Source organism: Berghia stephanieae, chromosome 2, assembly GCF_034508935.2.
Source record: "Berghia stephanieae isolate SIO BIC M18660-M18661 chromosome 2, UCSD_Bste_1.3, whole genome shotgun sequence".
Taxonomy (NCBI): domain Eukaryota; kingdom Metazoa; phylum Mollusca; class Gastropoda; order Nudibranchia; family Aeolidiidae; genus Berghia; species Berghia stephanieae.
In genome coordinates, this window is record NC_088361.1 from 91,840,640 (window position 1) to 91,858,817 (window position 18,178).

Consider the following 18,178-nt stretch of genomic DNA (forward strand, 5'->3'; position numbering starts at 1 on the left):
TTCAACCTCTGTACTCTTCAATTATATCTAGAACAATGGCGCTTTTCAATCTAGACACACGCACAGTATCAACTGATGTTCGTTGATGATTGCTCGAAACATATTTACATCGTATCCATGGTTACCGGCCATTGACCGAGTGGTTCGTTATGCGGCAAGTGTAAACATTTGTATCGTGGTGACGATAAGAGGCGGGATTCGGGACCATGTCGCAATGCATACACAATGCTCAACTTGTTGGTAAAAATAGATTTGGTATTGTGCATTTTGAACGATGATAGTAAGCCGTTCCATTGAAACAGACATCGGTTTGGCAGTTGACGTCAACCCTAAGCCTTTGAACGGGTCATATGATCATCTCGCGTCAACGCTATTCTGTCAATCTTCTTTTGTTTACTACCTACATAAACATTGTAGTTAAAGTCCTAAATGGGCGTTATTGTTAGTGGGTCAATATGTGTGTGTGTGTGTGTGTGTGTGTGTGTGTGTGTGTGTTGTGTATATTTTGATGGAATAAAAAATTGTGTGCTGATCCTGTTATCTGATTGAATGACCCGCCTATATTTGTATATATTTTACTACTATATGAATTATTTTTAATATTTTATTGATGGATGGATGTTGATTCCTATTTATCTATCTATATATCCATATATATATATGTATATATATATATATATATATATATATATATATATATATATATATATATATATATATATATATATATATATATATATATATCCTACAAACAACCATGGCCACACAATAGATCATTTCATTACAGACATTGAACATTCTCTCTCTTCACCTGTCTCAAATATTGATAAATTAATCTCTGACCATCATTTAATTGTGTTTTGCGTTTTATTTCCAATGAAGCACGAAGTAAAAAAGATGATAACATCTCGTAATATGAAGAATATAAACATGAACATTTTTAAACAAGACCTTGACAATAACGTTAAGAATAAACATGATGCGAATGGTCTCCACGAGTCAATTGTTGGTACGGTGGACAAGCATGCTCCCTTAAAAACCAGAGCAGTAAGAGTGAGACGGCAAGCACCCTGGTATAATGCCGAAATAAAATTGAATGGATTAGCCAGGAGGCGGGCAGAAAGAAAATGGCTCAAGTCCAGAGATGCTGTCGATAAGAAGCGGTACATCGCGGCTAGAAATGATGCGAAAGCCGTCAATTTCAGGGCCAAAAAGAAATTCTATGAAGACAGCCTGAAAAACGTGGGACGTTCAAGACAATTATTTGCCTTGACCAAGGAACTGCTGGGACAACAGACACAACCAGCTCTCCCATCTTTAATCGATCGTGCAGATCTACCAACTCGCTTTGGTCAATATTTTAAAGAAAAAACGGATACCATCAGGAAAGAACTGTCATCTGAATCGATCCATACAACATTTGACAAGTTTCATGGTGATTCATTAACACATTTTTCAAAGATTACTGAAGCTGACTTATGTGATTGCATTATGTCGTCTCCGACTAAAAGTTGTGATTTAGACCCCGTAAATACGGCCATTCTAAAAAAGTGCATTGATGTAATTTTAACACCATTTACATGTATTGTTAATAATTCGTTGCAGTCAGATGCTGTACCAGACATTTACAAAGTTGCTCATGTCAAACCCCTTTTGAAAAAACCTGATCTCGATAAAGAGAACTTAAAAAACTATCACCCTGTCTGTAATCTTCCTTTTCTCTCTAAGATCTTAGAAAAGCTTGTTTTGAAACAATTACTGTCTCATCGTAAAAATAATTGTCTTGAAGAAAAATTTCAGTCTGCTTATAGGCAACACCATTCGACGGAAACCGCACTTGTTAGGGTTGTTAATGATCTCCTCTCTGTTATAGACAAGGGTTCATGTTCTTTGCTGAATTTGCTTGACCTATCGTCTGCTTTTGATACTATTGATCACAATCTTCTTCTCAAACGTCTTGAAATTACTAATGGCGTGTCTGGTGCAGCGCTTGATTGGTTTAGGTCATATTTGTTTAATCGTAAACAGATTATTACGGTGGATGAATATAGATCTGAGGAAATCTTTCTTGATTGTGGGGTTCCCCAGGGTTCAGTACTTGGACCCGTTCTTTTTGTTCTGTACGTTGGCCCTCTGTCTAAAATCATCAGAAATTTTGGTCTGTCTCATCATCAATACGCTGATGATACGCAATTGTACTGTGTTTCCAATACGAGAAATTTACAAGAAGTATCAGCCAATAGTAAAAATTGTATCCAAAGTGTTAAGAAATGGATGAATGAGAACAGACTGAAACTGAATGATGATAAGATGGAGGTGCTGTATGTGGGGAACAGGAAGTGGAAAAGTGAAACAGATTTGAAGTTGGGGGATGCCTCCATTCAAATTGTTGACAAAGTGAAAAACCTTGGCACATTCTTAGACTCTGGACTGTCGATGGAGCATCAGGTTAATAATTTGGTTAGATCTCTCTTTTTCCAACTAAAAAAGATTGCTTCCATTAGATGGTTCATATCTGAGGACGTGACCAAGCACCTGGTTGTGTCCCTCATACTATCGAAATTGGATTATTGTAATGCTCTGTTGTTTGGCGTTTCGCAATACAATCTGAGACATCTTCAGATTGTCCAGAACAGCGCTGCCAGACTAGTATTCATGAAGCGTAGGTGCGACTCTGCTGGACCTCTACTTCATGACCTGCATTGACTGCCTGTTGAGAAAAGGATTAAATTCAAAACATGTGTTTTAGTGTATTGTTGTCTTGAAGGTACTGCCCCTTCCTACCTTTCGAAACTAATTGAAAGATATTCAAAACCCCGCCCCTTACGTTCGGCCAGTGATTCCACAAAACTAGTTGTCCCTCGAATTCGGAAAAATGCTGGAATGAGATCCTTTTCTCATTTCGGACCCTCTATTTGGAACGCCTTACCGCAGAGCATTCGTGAAAAAGAATCTTTGTCAATTTTGAACGTTCGCTTAAAACATATCTGTTTCGATTTTAGTAGATGGTATGAGAAGCAAGATAGGTTTGGTTTGTGTTGTGTTGTGTGTGTGTATGTGTGTGTGTGTGCTTGTGTGTGTAAATGATTATGTTTCAGCCTAAGTAATTTGTAATTTAAGCGCTTAGAGTCTGGTGTCTCGGAGTTATAGCGCTATATAAGTTTTCAGCATTATTATTATTATTATATTATATATATATATATATATATATATATATATATATATATATATATATATATATATATATGTGTGTGTGTGTGTGTGTGTGTGTGTGTGTGTGTGTGTGTGTGTGACCCACCGTATCAAAGCGGTATTATGTCGGGATCCACTCGATAAGGGAAATTGAATTCATAGCCACAAATATCCAACTTGGGTTTAATTTCTGTATGTTATGGTGGAGTATAAAGACTATTTCTTGCATTGCAAAACTTCTAAGCTCCAATTTCTCATCATTCTATCTATAAATTCACTTTTTGGGGTCTGAATCATCCCGACATAATACCGTTTTGACACGGAGGGTCACACACACACACATCACATATATATATATATATATATATATATATATATATATATATATATATATATATATATATATATATATATATATATATATATATATATATATATTCATCTCTTTAGATTTTGACTATTTGTTTGTCTCTCGCCTTGACTGTAATTATTCAATGTGCATTTCAGATAGATTTCACGGCAGATTTCTTTAAGAGTAGATGAGAGTTGGCCACAGTGACACTAGCCCACTGCCTCACTTCCAATGGACCAATCAGGCTTTCTGGAAAACTACAACATGTCGCTCCGGAGTCGCTGAGAAAGCTGTCGCCACCTCGGATGTCTCCCAGTCCCTGCCTTGCAGTAGGATAGAGCATGCTTCCTGTCTGCTGGGACACCATGTCTATCTGTTTGGAGGCAAGGATCGGTACATGCCCCTGAAGGACCTGTGGAGACTTGATCTAGGTTTGTAACAGATGGCTGAGTGAATAAGGCTGGAGATCCTGGGTTGTAGCCCGTCTTTCTCCATCCATTTTTTTTTCTTGAGCCTGAGATTTAACTGTTATTGCTCACTTTATTTGACATACTAAGCTGCGGTAGATCCGGGGATATCTCTGTCTTTTCTAGAGACAGATCCAAAAACTTAAGACAAAATGTCCTCTTTTTATTTTTATGGCTGTACTGCGGTTGTAGGGAGACCACCAACATCAATGGTAACTACCCTGAACCAGGACCATATCAGAAATTTCTGGATTCAGATGAGGCCGAATTAATCCCTGAAGAACTAAGAAATACTGCAATGCCCTCCGTACTAAAGTCACAACAAGATCTTGACAGCCTCAAAATCTGGCTCAGGACCGTGACCAATGGAAACAATTAATAACATGGATGGAGAGAGCAGCTATACTTATCGACCATGACTGAATCACACAATTCTCAGCAATCATCATTCGGACTGCGAAGCTTACTACTACTACTACTGCGGTTGTCGCCCGAGTTATCTCTGTCTATAAAACAAAAGACAAATTTCACCTATTAATCTTTGTGGCAGCATCGCAGTTTTTGCGGGGTTATCTCTGACTTTTTTTTTAGAGATAATCTTTAAACCAAAAGACGAATTTCCCTTATTTATTTTTATGGCCTTTTCAATGATTCATAACAAGGGTCAATAGTCTCTATATCATAATTCAAAGTTTTGAGCCATACTTACCTATGTAAAAAATATTTGATCCATGGTTTACCCTGATGAAGAAAAAAATTAAATGTTTCCTATATTATAATCTAAAATCAATATCAACAACTTCATCATCATCATCATCATCATCATCATCATCATCATCATCATCATGGTGAATATTTCCAATAAGTCATAACTAATGTCATTCAATAGCAATTATTTTTGTTACCCCTTTTTCAGAAAACGGGAGATGGGAGTCCATTACGTTCAAGGACACCAAAGTGCCACATTTACAAGGACACACCATGGTGTCTTACAGGGTATGTGCTTGTGTAATAGAAAGTAGAAAATAAAAGATGCTCAGTGAACATTATTTTCTCTATTGAATATTGCCTTTTGTTGTGGTAATATATCATGAACGAAAGAGCGTTACCATTTTAAGAAAGTAGAGAAGCATCGTCATGGTTATGCGCTGTAGAAATGCTATTTATTATTATTAATCTCATTGATATAACTTTCACACCACAACTACAGCGGGATTTATGAACTTCAGTTTTTCACACGAAGAGCTGCTCTTTGAACATCTTCATGTTGTATAATATATTGCTTGGGTTTACATTTTCATAGTAGCTCACATGGTCTCACTTTAGTGCTTAACCATAAATCTTCCTGTATAGTGCCCCTCTGTTATGGAATAGCATAAGTTTTAAAACCAGATCCAGCCCTTCATTTGAACGTTTTAAAAAAGAATCTGAAAACGGGACTTTTTCCCCTGTCTTTTAGTCTGTTGTATATTTAAATTTGTGCATTGTTTAACTATATTGATTGTCACTGTAACCTGTTTTTAAAATAATTTCCTAGCGCTCTGAGCACCTTTGAGTAGAAGTGTGCTCTTTATTAATTATTTTTTATTTATTCCTTGGTCAAAGGGATTCTCATATTCTTGTCTTCTATGAAAATACACGCATGAAAATTTCATGTTTATGACACTGCACTGATTTTCGAGTAATTTTTGGCTTCACGAGAATGTGATTATCTGTTGTCAAGTATATGTTTCTGCGGAGACATAGATTTAATTTTTTTTTAAGAGTGCAGTAACTTAAAAACAGTAGTACTTTTATTCTATATGTTTGTCAACAGGTAGCCAATGGAGTTATTGAAATATAGTTTAAACAGTTTTTTTAAAGAAAAAAAATAAACAATTTCATTTTTTAAATGATTAAATATTTATAATCACTTCTCGTCATTTGGTTCACACTGTGATAATACCATATGGAGGCAATGGGTTACATTTTTTCATTCATTAACCTGTTAATAGGGAACAAAAGTGTGATGTCAAAAAACTGGTTCCTATCTCATTGGAAGTGTGAAACCACTCTTCCAGAGGACTGAATGCATACCTTCCGTTAATGATCTTCTGTTTTCAGAATGATGGCATCTTACTTTCTAGTCTAAATATATCCTTGTCGCCAATAAAAATCACCTATCCTCGCTCTTTAACGTACCGTAATCCTTAGAATCTACCTATACATCCTGCTACTAAAATAGTTATGCCACCTTATGATTCAACCTATTCGTTATTAGTCCCTCGAAGGACTAGTTACCTACAGACTTCCAAGCATTTTGGAACTGGAAAAGTAAAAGATGTGAAGTCATGGCTTTACTTCTCTATTGTTTCATTAATCTTCATATTCTTATGATGATGATTATTTTAATTTATCTTGAAAAAACATTTTAAACCCTTTTTTACTTCATTTTTAGTCACAAATCTTCATCTTTGGGGGCTCGTTTGGAGAAAGCCCAGATGACACTCCATTGTGGATTTACAGTCCAGGTGGGTGCAAATCAGGCATTTTGTCATTTCTGGCAAGTTAATCTCTCGTTAACACTTTAAGATGTTAGTATGTATGGTGGCAATATCCTGGACCAGACTATCAATAAAAAAAAGTTATCTCTGCATTAATGTTTGTTATTGGTTCAATTTCAGATATGCAGACAGAGAGAGAGAGAGAGAGAGATATATATATATATATATATATATATATATATATATATATATATATATATATATATATATGAGACGCCAGTCTTTGTACGCTTCAATTCCTACTTTCACATATTGTTATATTTCTTTGACTTTCTTGACTTATCTCCCTTCAGATAAAAAATAGTCTGCCTGTTCTGCTTGGGTAGCTATGGATACCTTTTTAAAAAAATTTATTTCAAATATGCAGAGAGGTAGAGGGGAGAGAGAGAGAGAGAGAGAGAGAGAGAGAGAGAGAGAGAGAGAGAGAGAGAGAGAGAGAGAGAGAGGGAGGGAGAGAGAGAAAGAGAGAGAGAGAGAGAGAGAGAGAGAGAGGGGGGGGGGGGAGGGAGTAAATGGGGAAGAGAGACAAAGAGTGAGAGATGTAACGCCAGTCTTTTACGCTCCAATACCTACTTTCACATATTATACTTTTTTTTTTTTCATTGTTTACTCTTATTTGTTTTGCTTTCTTGACTTATCTCCCTTCAGCTAAATAGCAGTCTGACTGTTCTGCTTGGGTAGCTTTGTATACCATTTATGTTAATTGTTTCCACCATTTTCTGTAGGATGCAGTTTCCTTATTTTTCTCAGTATCTTTGATGGTATATTTATGTTAAGTTGTTTGATACACTAGCCTCAGATCTCTTTTAAATGCTGAGGCTATCATTGTCTTTGGTCATTCTTTCGTTTTGTCCAAGAAAAAAAGAAAGAAAAGATGTCATTGTCTTATTTTCCCCTTTATTTTTTTTTGTTTTTGTTTTTTTTTTTTTTTTGCATTATCAAAAATTAAATTTTTATAACATTTAAAATTTTCTCTTGAATTGATAGTAAACAAAATGTATTTGCTCCTTGTTCGGCGTTTGTTGTGTAACTTAATAGATTTAATGATATGATGTATTTTTCATTTTTTATGTTTATTTATTTATTTATTTATTTATTTAATTTATTTATTTATTTATTTATTTCATTTGTTGTGTTTTGTTTTGTTTTGTTTTTCTGAAAAGGGGAGGGGGGAGGGGAGGGGGTTTGTTTGTTATCAAAGAGTCAACATGTTATTTTTTTCTTTTTCTATTTCTAACCCAGACTTGAATCATGTGAGGAAATATGTGTGTGAACCTCTTCATCCGTGTCCTGTGGGCAGACGCGAACACTCAGCAGTGGTATATAAAAACTCAATGTATGTGTATGGTGGCTTCTTTAATAGCTCTGGGTCAACTAATGAACTGTGGGCTTTCAATCTAGGTAAGGAACCAGCTCATCTGTACAGTGTTATCTTAGACCTATTTGTTTTGTTTTTTTCTTACAATGGGTGCGCCCAGGATGGCTGAAGCCATTTGGGTCTTCAGTTAGTTTGTAGATATCCGGATAGGCCTTTCAAGCCACGCGCACATGGCTCGTCATCCGGGATGGTCTCTTGATGGTCCACTGGAATTAACACCTTTGCCCCTATGATATCCACTAAAAGCACCCCCACCACGACAAAGCCCATTAGGGGTGTTCATAGTTGGTGAAAGTGATTTGGTGACTGCAGTTGTATTTGGAGTAGAGGGCGTGTTTTGATTTTGTTTTTGTTTTTTCTGTTTTTGTTTAAGGTTTAGATTAATGCCCGTAGTGAATTGAATAGATAAAATAAGTAATGACACAATTTAATAATATTTAGACATGTGGTCCTTCAGATTCATTAGGCCCATGGAGCCAAAGTTGATCCTGATTTCTATAGAGTGAAACGGACAATAACAATTTCTTACTACCCTTTGGATAGGATGATGGTCTAATTTTTTCCTAAATCTAGCAGACCCAAACTACCCAATCAATGCTGAGGTGGACAGGGGAAGAGGTGGGGAGGAGGGGGAGGGATCAGAAAAAAAATCGACTTCACCCTAGGCTGATCTCATTCCTTTTGCTTGTGAAGCAAGTGCTCTACCATCTAACAGTCTTATTATTATTATTATTATTATTATTATTATTATTATTATTATTATTATTATTATTATTATTATTATTATTATTATTATTATTATTATTATTAATATTATTATTATTATTATTATTATTATTATTATTGTTGTTAGACTATAACTTCAACATTTTCAAGATTCCCCAGAGTTTTGCTTTGTTTATCTCTTGAGATATGTGACAAATTTCACTGCCTCATAGTTTTTGGAATGAAGGAGTACTAATGAGCGTCCACACTTGATTTGGGAATCATTAACTTTGATGGCTTCCTCAATCATTGCTATTTGATTATTTATTATTATTATTATTATAATTGTTGTTGTTATTATTATTATTATTATTATTATTATTATTATTATTATTATTATTATTATTATTATTATTATTATTATTATTATTATCATTATTATTATTATTATTATTATTATTATTATTTGTTTAATATTTTCAGAGACAGAGGAGTGGTCTAGTTTGCCTCGCCTCAGGAATGGTAAACGTCATGGTCATGTGGCTGTCGTTTACCACCATGCCATGTGGGTGCATGGTGGGATGAGGGGCTTTGACTGTTTGTCAGACTTATGGGTTTATAATTTTGGTAATTAATTATTATTGTTTTCTTTATCATTTCCCAGAATTATTATTATATTATGATATAATATACTCGGATCTATTCATGACTATATTTCACATAACATTTTGTCAACTGGTCATTTTGAGAGAAGATCGTTGATATTATGCAAATGTTACATACCAAACATACTAACACAAGATCATTGCGAAATTTTAGATGCAGAAGAATTAGTTTATCCTATTGCTTTTTTAAAAAACTAAGGCTACTTGATTTTATATATATACAAATTTCAGCAAGATTCTTGTTTTGACTTTTGTTTCATTAGGTTTTTAGATAAGGGAAGTTTTAAATTGTAGGTGAAATCGTATTCCTTAATTGCAATGTTTTTTTATAACATCGTTTTTGAAAATGAACATCTCATTTAATGACAATACAAAACGCAGTCAAGATCTCTCATTCCATCATGTTGTCTGGTACTTTACAGATTTATTTACATGGACGAAAATAAAAACGATTGGAAGGAGCCCAGCACTGTCCCATCATACATCCCATGTTGTAAGTAATTGTTGTGTATGTTGTGTATATTGTATTTTTTTTTCTCCTTAGAAATGTTTTTCTGTCATTGTCTATGCTCGATTAATTATTTTTCAATGTGAGTTACTGTTGACTCATTTTTATATATGTTATTTATGTTGTTCCTGTAAAATGATTTACACGTGTTTATATACTATTTTGGTCACGTTATGGTTATTTATTATTTATCACTTATTTATCTATTTAATTTTTCTGTCTATTTATTGATTATATTCATATGTATTTATCTATTTATCTATTTGATTATTTTGGTAGTTTCTTTCTACCTGTATTGACTTGAAATTATATGTAAATGTATGGTTCATATTGGCAATTGCCTAAACTCAACCTTTGAATTGAATTGAATATGAAGTATTGTCAGTAAGAAGTGTTATAAATAATTGTTGTATTTGAAGGGAGAGCATATCAGGAGTGGTTTTGAATTCATTTCGGGCCTTCTGCTCTCAAAGGTCATTGGACTTCATATTTTCTTCATTTATATGGTGAAAGCAATCCTTCCTTCATTCTTCTTTTTATGACTATCTGTCAACTATATTTCCATTTGGGTCTTGACAATATTTTTATTTATTATATGATCTATTCTCTTATATTAGCTTTATATTTTTTTCATTATTTCCCAATAGTATAAGAAATTGTGGGGTTAGAATAATTATAGTTGTTTATTTTGTTAACACTTGTGATTTGTAAACTTTTTATCATTGTGTAATTAAGATAAGATATGAGATAAAACAATTGTGACCTACCACCACAAAATGGTATTATGTTGGGGTTATAAAGATGCTAAATATTGAATTTATAGCTTAAAGGCTTTTGCTTATTTGAGGAAAATTGGTACAATAGTCATCGCTTTTCTACACAGTACTCGAGAGAGCTGAAAAGCGTTCAGTTATCCGATCATGCAGCAATCCTATATATCAAGGGAGACAATCCTTGCTGACTTTAAGGACGTCAATAAATCATGGATTATCTCAAGGCTTGTGTGTTCTGTTTTGACAGTGTTTTTATTATTTATAATCTGAAAGTGACGGATATTGAAAAACAGTTGACTTTCTGCTTCCAACTTGCTAATGATTTTAGTATAACATTGATAGTGACTTCTTGTTCTTGATTGCCATGTTGTTGTTAGTTGAATGATCGAAGGTGAATGACAAATCTCATAATGTTTATAACTTTTACAGAAAAAGTTATTGAAAACGGATTCATTGCTTTTAGCCAATCATTAGGACAATGCATTTGGTACCACAGACACATGCATTTAAGCACCAATCAACACAGTGCGCCTTGCACCTTAGCCAATTGCATTAATGACATGTGATAGTTTACTCAATTTTGAGTCTTGACCCAACAAATTCCCCATAAAACAATTAACATTTCGAACCAGTGCAAGTTTGCAATGTCATAAGGGAAAAGTAGAAGATTTTCGACAAAGAGCGTGCAGTTATGAAGATTTATTACATAAGGAAACATGATGGTTGAGCTGTGTAAACTCTCACTAACGGATTATGACACCTCCCATGGCCTGGAGAATGATGAAGATTCACCATGTAGTAACATGTAATTAGCCTGCGTAACAATGACATGGCATTATCATATGTCCCCGATAAATTATGATGTGTGAAAGTATTTTTCCATTACCATTGATTTGCACTGGTTGTAAAAATATCTCATGGGAAAAGTAGAAGATGGTCAAAGCAGAGCGTGTAGTTATCCAAACCTTGCGTACAGTTATGGAGACATATAGAAAAGAGAATTTAGTCACCCAGAAATAGCAAGTAGTAATGCGATGCCTGCAGAAAAGCAATGATTACTGAATAGGGTTGGGGATGTTTATTGGGTTATAAACATGAGTTTTAATTTAAGATTTCCAAGAGCTTGTGGAAATCTTGAGTTAAAACTCGTGTTTACAAGCCTATAAAGGTGATTTCATCTAATAATAACCCCCTTCTCATCTAAAACAATTCATAAAACAAAGAAAATCTGAAGGACTACTTTCTTGAAGGTAGGACAATGGGTGTTGTCGTCCCCATCTTCCATATAGAATAACAAAGCAATTTGTGGTCTTTCATCATTAAATGTCTGAAATAAGCAAATCAATTGGATGGTTTTGAATACATACTCTCCGTAATGCTTGAAATAGTAGTTAAGAAATACAAATATTTTATTTAATTTGGTTTTTTAATAGAAGGAGAGATAGTCACAGAGTAAAGGTAAATGCAACTTTACGATATGTTTATGAATTAAATACGAGAAGATGCTTGAAGGAAATGTAAACATTAAAAGAAGATAAAGTAAGTCTCATTTTTCCCCATTTAGGTCAATAACTCAATTGTCCTTGTGGGTGGATCACAGAAATCAGTTCCATCTTCCTGTGTCTGGATCTACGGCATTGGTAAGTAATCCATCTTACAAGACTTGTGTTACCACTTCAATCCTATTAGCACCTTGGGTACACCTCTATCGTTCATAAGGATGCTAATTTTATATACTTTGAAAACAATAAATGGAGCATTTATATGTAGCGCAATATCCACTAATTGTGCTCAAGGCACCTAACACGGGGTCCCTAAACAACAGCAACAGTTAACATGGACGGGACATGATGCCTTTTAGATGTAATGACACTCTTTTTCCAACAAAGATAAAGCAGTTAATAGCCAGGCATTCATTTGTTGTTATTTTTTTTGTTTTGTTTTGGTTTTGATTTGTCTTTCGTTTTTGGTTTGTTTTTTGTTTTGTTTTTTGGGTGGGGGTGTTTATTTTTGTTATCTTCGGGGGGGGGGGGGGTATATTTTGTATGTTATATGATCAAAATTATTTAGGATATTTACATTGTCTGAGCCTGTAATTGATTCATAGTGAAAATTATAATACAAAAATATCGCCCAATGTATTAATTACAGAATTAGAATTTAACTTCAAATACGTTGATGAATATAATGCATGTTTATAATTGCAATGAACCTTCTTTTTCGTCTTCCTCTCTCTCTCTCTCTCTCTCTCTCTCTCTCTCTCTCTCTCTCTCTCTCTCTCTCTCTCTCTCTCTCTCTCTTTCTCTTTCTCTCTCTCTCTCTCTCTCTCTCTCTCTTTCTCTCTCTCTCTCTCTCTCTCTCTCTCTCTCTCTCTCTCTCTCTCTCTCTCTCTCTCTCTCTCTCTCTCTCTCTCTCAAGTCAATAGACTCAGTATTATTATTAACTAAAGATGACAACTTATCTTACTGCCTTTTTTTTTTCACAGGTAATAACACATGGCGCCAGGTTGACGTGGATCAAAGCCATCTATTTTCTCCTGTATTCTTCCACACATCTGTACTTATTCAAACCCAAAACATCTTCATCAACTCAAAGGATACACCCAGCCAGTCCACTCCCCACCTCAAGTCACACCTTTCTGAAACTGAAACTGTCAACCCACCAGTACGTCCTTGGACAAGTCCAAGCGCTAACAACACCAACCTTTCAATCCCATCATATCACTCTCCATCCAATACTTATCATCCAGTTGTTAATGTCTTGACCATGCATTCCAATGACAACCAAGATCCTCTCACTGATAAAAATAACAACAGTGAAGAAAATTTATTTTCTTTCATGGAATGTAATTTCAAATCTGCAATTCCAGAAGCCATAGAAATGAAAGAATTCAATTGTTATGCCGAAAAAAATCTTGATGGATTTAACAAATCTGCAAATGAATCACACGTCCAATATTCCAGTTGTAAAAAACCCTGTATCCGTCCTGCATCATTAGAGCATTGCAATGATGATGTTCCCTTGTTGCAAAGGTTTAGCTCTGTTAGCTCCGATGTTGATCTAGGAGAAAATAATGCTGTGATAACTATATCAGATGAGAATATACACGTTGAGTCATTGAGTGATAGGACTGGAGAATGTAATGATCAATGTAGTTTTGAGTACAATAACCCTGCCTTTTTGCCTGTGATATCATCTTTCAGTTCCTCCAATGCTGACAGTAAATCTATTTCTTCAGACCATTCCAACTTGCATAATGTTTTATATTCTCCAATGAAAAGCAATGATTTAATTCCTCTCGTTAAGACACAACAGGTATCAGAAACAACTAACAAAGATCAACCTTCTAATGTATATAGTACATACGTAATCAATGAAACTCATCACCTTTCAGAACACTCATCAACCAATCATGATTCCATTACATCTTGTCAGTCTACAGACACATATGATCAGGAAGAATTTCAGAACTTTTTTAATTATCTTGATTCTTCTAAGTTGAAAATATCCCAATCCTTGGATGATATGATTCTAGAAGACATTGAGTTGTCTAATAATGAAAATAATCTAATTAGAGATTTATCCCTCGTCTCTCCTTCAACACCATTCATCAAAAGCTCATCATTAAAGGATGTTTCATATATTGGTTCATCAGTTGATGAGGAGAAATTTAACACATCTCATCCGTTCTATGTTGATTCTCCTCGTAGAATTCATTCTAATTCATGTAGTAGTTTGACTGTTATATTCAACAAATATAAATCAGTCTCCGATTACCCATCTTCGACGAGGGAGCAAACAAGCTTTAGGAATACTAATCATATAACAGCTGAAAAAAGTGGAAAATACATCAAGTATCAAGCAAACCTCACTCACAGACACAGATGTTGGTCGGATAGAAGAAGGTCGGGCATGCATGGTCAGTTACAAAAAATGATAACGTTGAAAAAGTCAGCAGCGACACAAACAGGATCACAGTTATCTCTGTCCAGTCATGAGAAATCACCCAAGACAACGGTGACAATGGAAGGAAACGATTCCAGAAATGGCAACAAGGGAGAGCACTTTTCCCCTCCTGTTAGTGAGTCAAATCATACTGAAGTGGAAAACGGGTTGAGTTTTTTCAGTGATTGTAAATATCTTCTATTTGTTTTGGGAGGTCAAATGGAAACTCCTACTTTTACGAAAACACCCATGAATATATGGAAATGTAAAATATTTTGATATCAAATACATTTATTGTGTTTTGATATATTAAAAAAGGTTTTATATATATATTATATATATATTATATATATATATATTATTTTGTTTTCCAAAGCCTTAGTCAAAGTAGATTGCTTTTAATATCAATTTTTTTACAAATAGCTATGAATTTTAAAAGCATATTTTTTATTATTCCCAACGCCAGAAAAATTTGTTGAGCAAATTTTTTGAAGTCATTCCACATTCAAACTTACGCGTTTAAAATTGTTTTGCTTACCCTCCGAGATATATTCAGTTACATAAGGACTAAATTTTCAACTTATATGAATTCTATTAATTCAATTTTACATCAGAGCACTAAACTTAAGTCACTCAACCCCTACACCGACCATCTCTTGTTACTTTTACCCATCATTATAAACATTTTTCTGAGACAAATTATAGGCGCATTATTAATGATTCTGTTTAATAATTTTTACATGTTAATGGTAGTTGTATTAAAATACCACACAGCCGTTTAAATAGGGCCCAAACTTTCAGTTTAGTTACTTCATCCCTCACTGGCTACGGTCAAGTAATGTAAACAATCCACCGTCAGCCACAGTGATAACAGCTGTCAAGACGGGGTGCACTGGCAATAAATTATGTCTGCAGGTAAATCTCATCGCTTTGAATTTCTCTCAGGCAGAGAGTAGTAGAAATTTCATCAAAATACTCAATTTTCTCAGCCCGTTGTGGACGCAGCATCTTTTTCATAATTTTCAATCATATATGGATACAAAGGCCAGCTTTTCCTCTACAAGACGCAATTATTTTTGTTTACATCATTAAATGATAAGTTTGTGTTTTGCTCTTTTGAATAATCAGAGTTTTTTATGAAATAAATATTAAAATTATAAGTTTAAGAAATATTTAAAAATTCAAAATATTAAACCAACACTTTTTACCATCAAGTGTGAGGGATCAGAGAAAAGTAGATAAAATTCTCTTTCATATGATATATACTTTATTATGTAGATTCAGGGATTTAAGAATAGAGGGTGTGGAAAGGAATCTCAATAATTATTTTTGTTACCAACAAAGAGGAGAATATTTCATGATATTTTAAAAACCCAATAATAAAACTAGATAGTGATGATAAGAGACATTTATTTAATTTGATTTCATTGAATTTAAGCGGAAATTTTAGATATTTCTTAAATTTACTTATTTAAGTTCGGTTCAGGTCATGGAGAGACACACTGAAGACGGTCATCACACCAGTACAAATGAAATATGTCGAATTTGTTGTGAAAGAGTACAGAGCCGTGCTGAGAGGATTAAAAAACTCTAGACGTTATCAACAATTGACTATAAATATAAATGAGAAATTCTGACATAGTTAAATATTTCAATTTGCGAGAAATGTATCTCACTGATACATAATTTAAAGAAATGCGATGCAGGTATTGATACCTTTGGTTCAATGAGAAAACTCTGAACAAGAAACACTACTTAATGAGGTGAATATGATCCTAATCTTTCACCAGTGATGTGCTATAATATGCAGTCTATATGGCACACAAATTAAAAGAGGTGCAAGTCAAGTACACGAAAAAAAAGTAATGGGCATGGATATCTCAAAAATAAGGTTATGAAAATTATAAGAACTCTTTAAGGTTTCCTTAGTGGTTTTGATTGTCTTTAAATGAATGTCCTTATATAACAATTTTTAATGGAATTATTATAATTCGTTGATTCTGGGATAAATATAAGTGAATCACATTTGACTATGTTTCTGGTTTATTAAAAAATTTCTATTAAGACAATGCTGTGATTGGATTTCAGTTTTACTTTACTCAAAATCCTTACTTTTACGGACAGGTGAACTGATATCTCAAAAACGCCTCAATCTACTGGTATAAAATTCATATGTCTACATTCTACAGATATTCAACATCATTTCCATTACTTTTGTTTAAAAATCTAAAGTGTTGAACATGTTAAAATATTCTCTTAAAAATTTCAATTCACTTAAATTTATGTATCAATTTCATGGGTTATCCCTCTTGCTTTTTAACACCATCATAATTATGATTATATAATCAATGAAAACTCTGTTAATAAGCTGTTTGGTAGTATAAAAATATTTTTGCTACACTTAATAACGGTAATACTACATTAGTTTGAAATTCCGAAAAAATCGATCAAAACGGCGAAAAAATGGTCTCCCTCTCTCAGTGTAAAGCTATGACTCATCATCACTAGACTGGCTAGATTTACCTGGCGAACTAAACTGAAAGCAATAAACGCCTGTGACCAACATATCAATTATCTTTTAGAATGAGTTAATGAGTATATATATTTTTTTTCAATTTGAAAAGTACCAATAATCACCAGGGTGAGTGGACAGTCCGGAAATCGAGGCTTAGTACTGAGTGAGTTAAAGCTGCATATTGTGCGGTTTGAATTTATTCCCTTAAGAAATAGAAGCTTCATGAAGTGTATTTTGCTAACCTTCCTTTCCTCTATCTCCCTCTTTGTGATGTCATTTTCTCAAAAGGCCTCCTGCTTTATTTTGGAATGGGACCCATTTGTTATGGGGTTTTTTCCAAGGCCTTAGTAGGGATCTTATTTCTGATTTGAATCTTCTATAGAATTTGATTTTTATTTGTTGGTAAAATGTCTTCCTAATATCAATGTAATTTTTAGATATTAATGCGAAGCATTTTGTAAACAAATATTTGGTTAGCTTTTGACATGAATATAGTGTAGAAATCATGATTGGAATTTCAAATGATCTCTAACGGGACATGATGCATGAATAATATTGCTCTTCAATCTACTACCTCTATAACCTGTTTTGATAAGTCTATTTCGTCTTATTTATTATTTGGTGCTTGTTATCACATATTATGTGACAAATTGTATCAAAATGGTATTGAATTCTAAGCACAGCTTATTAAGTTTTAGTTAAAATAAATGACTTCACCGATTAATTTCCTTCTTTTGGTCCATTCCATCATTAGACATGGTGTGTCACATATGAATGTTCGCTCTAAAATCTATTGAATATCCAGTTATCTTCTTTTTTTCTCTTTGTGGTGCTGATGTGACCACTGTTAATCACCCTGAATATAACCTTAGAATTTGTGTATGGTTCAGTGCCATGAAATATAAATAGATGAAAATATAAGTCCCTTCATTATTAATCTCCAAGGGGAGATTTGTCTTTCTAGTCTATCCCTAGGCTGGAATAACCCAGACATCAGCCGCAGTGCAGCACTGCAAAGCGAGCTGGGTGAGGTGACCTGCTCAAGGTCACACAGCGCAGTTGGGTGTTGAACTTGGTACCTTCTGGGGATGTAGCAAAGACCATGCTGCTATGCCACGCTGCCACATAATGCAGA

General features: G+C 34.1%; 1 protein-coding gene across 1 annotated transcript in view; it reads left to right on the forward strand.

The window, feature by feature from the left end:
• LOC144965843 (uncharacterized) overlaps positions 1 to 14,944 on the forward strand; it is a 28,177-nt gene extending 13,233 nt beyond the window's left edge. Inside the window, exons 2-9 of the mRNA XM_078901620.1 lie at positions 3,700 to 3,975; positions 4,928 to 5,007; positions 6,449 to 6,521; positions 7,797 to 7,955; positions 9,121 to 9,264; positions 9,725 to 9,795; positions 12,148 to 12,223; positions 13,069 to 14,944. Coding sequence (XP_078757746.1) covers positions 3,732 to 3,975; positions 4,928 to 5,007; positions 6,449 to 6,521; positions 7,797 to 7,955; positions 9,121 to 9,264; positions 9,725 to 9,795; positions 12,148 to 12,223; positions 13,069 to 14,807 — 2,586 coding nt within the window. The 5' untranslated portion in view covers positions 3,700 to 3,731 and the 3' untranslated portion in view covers positions 14,808 to 14,944. The remainder of the gene's footprint in view (positions 1 to 3,699; positions 3,976 to 4,927; positions 5,008 to 6,448; positions 6,522 to 7,796; positions 7,956 to 9,120; positions 9,265 to 9,724; positions 9,796 to 12,147; positions 12,224 to 13,068) is intronic.
• The last annotated feature ends 3,234 nt before the right edge of the window (positions 14,945 to 18,178 follow it).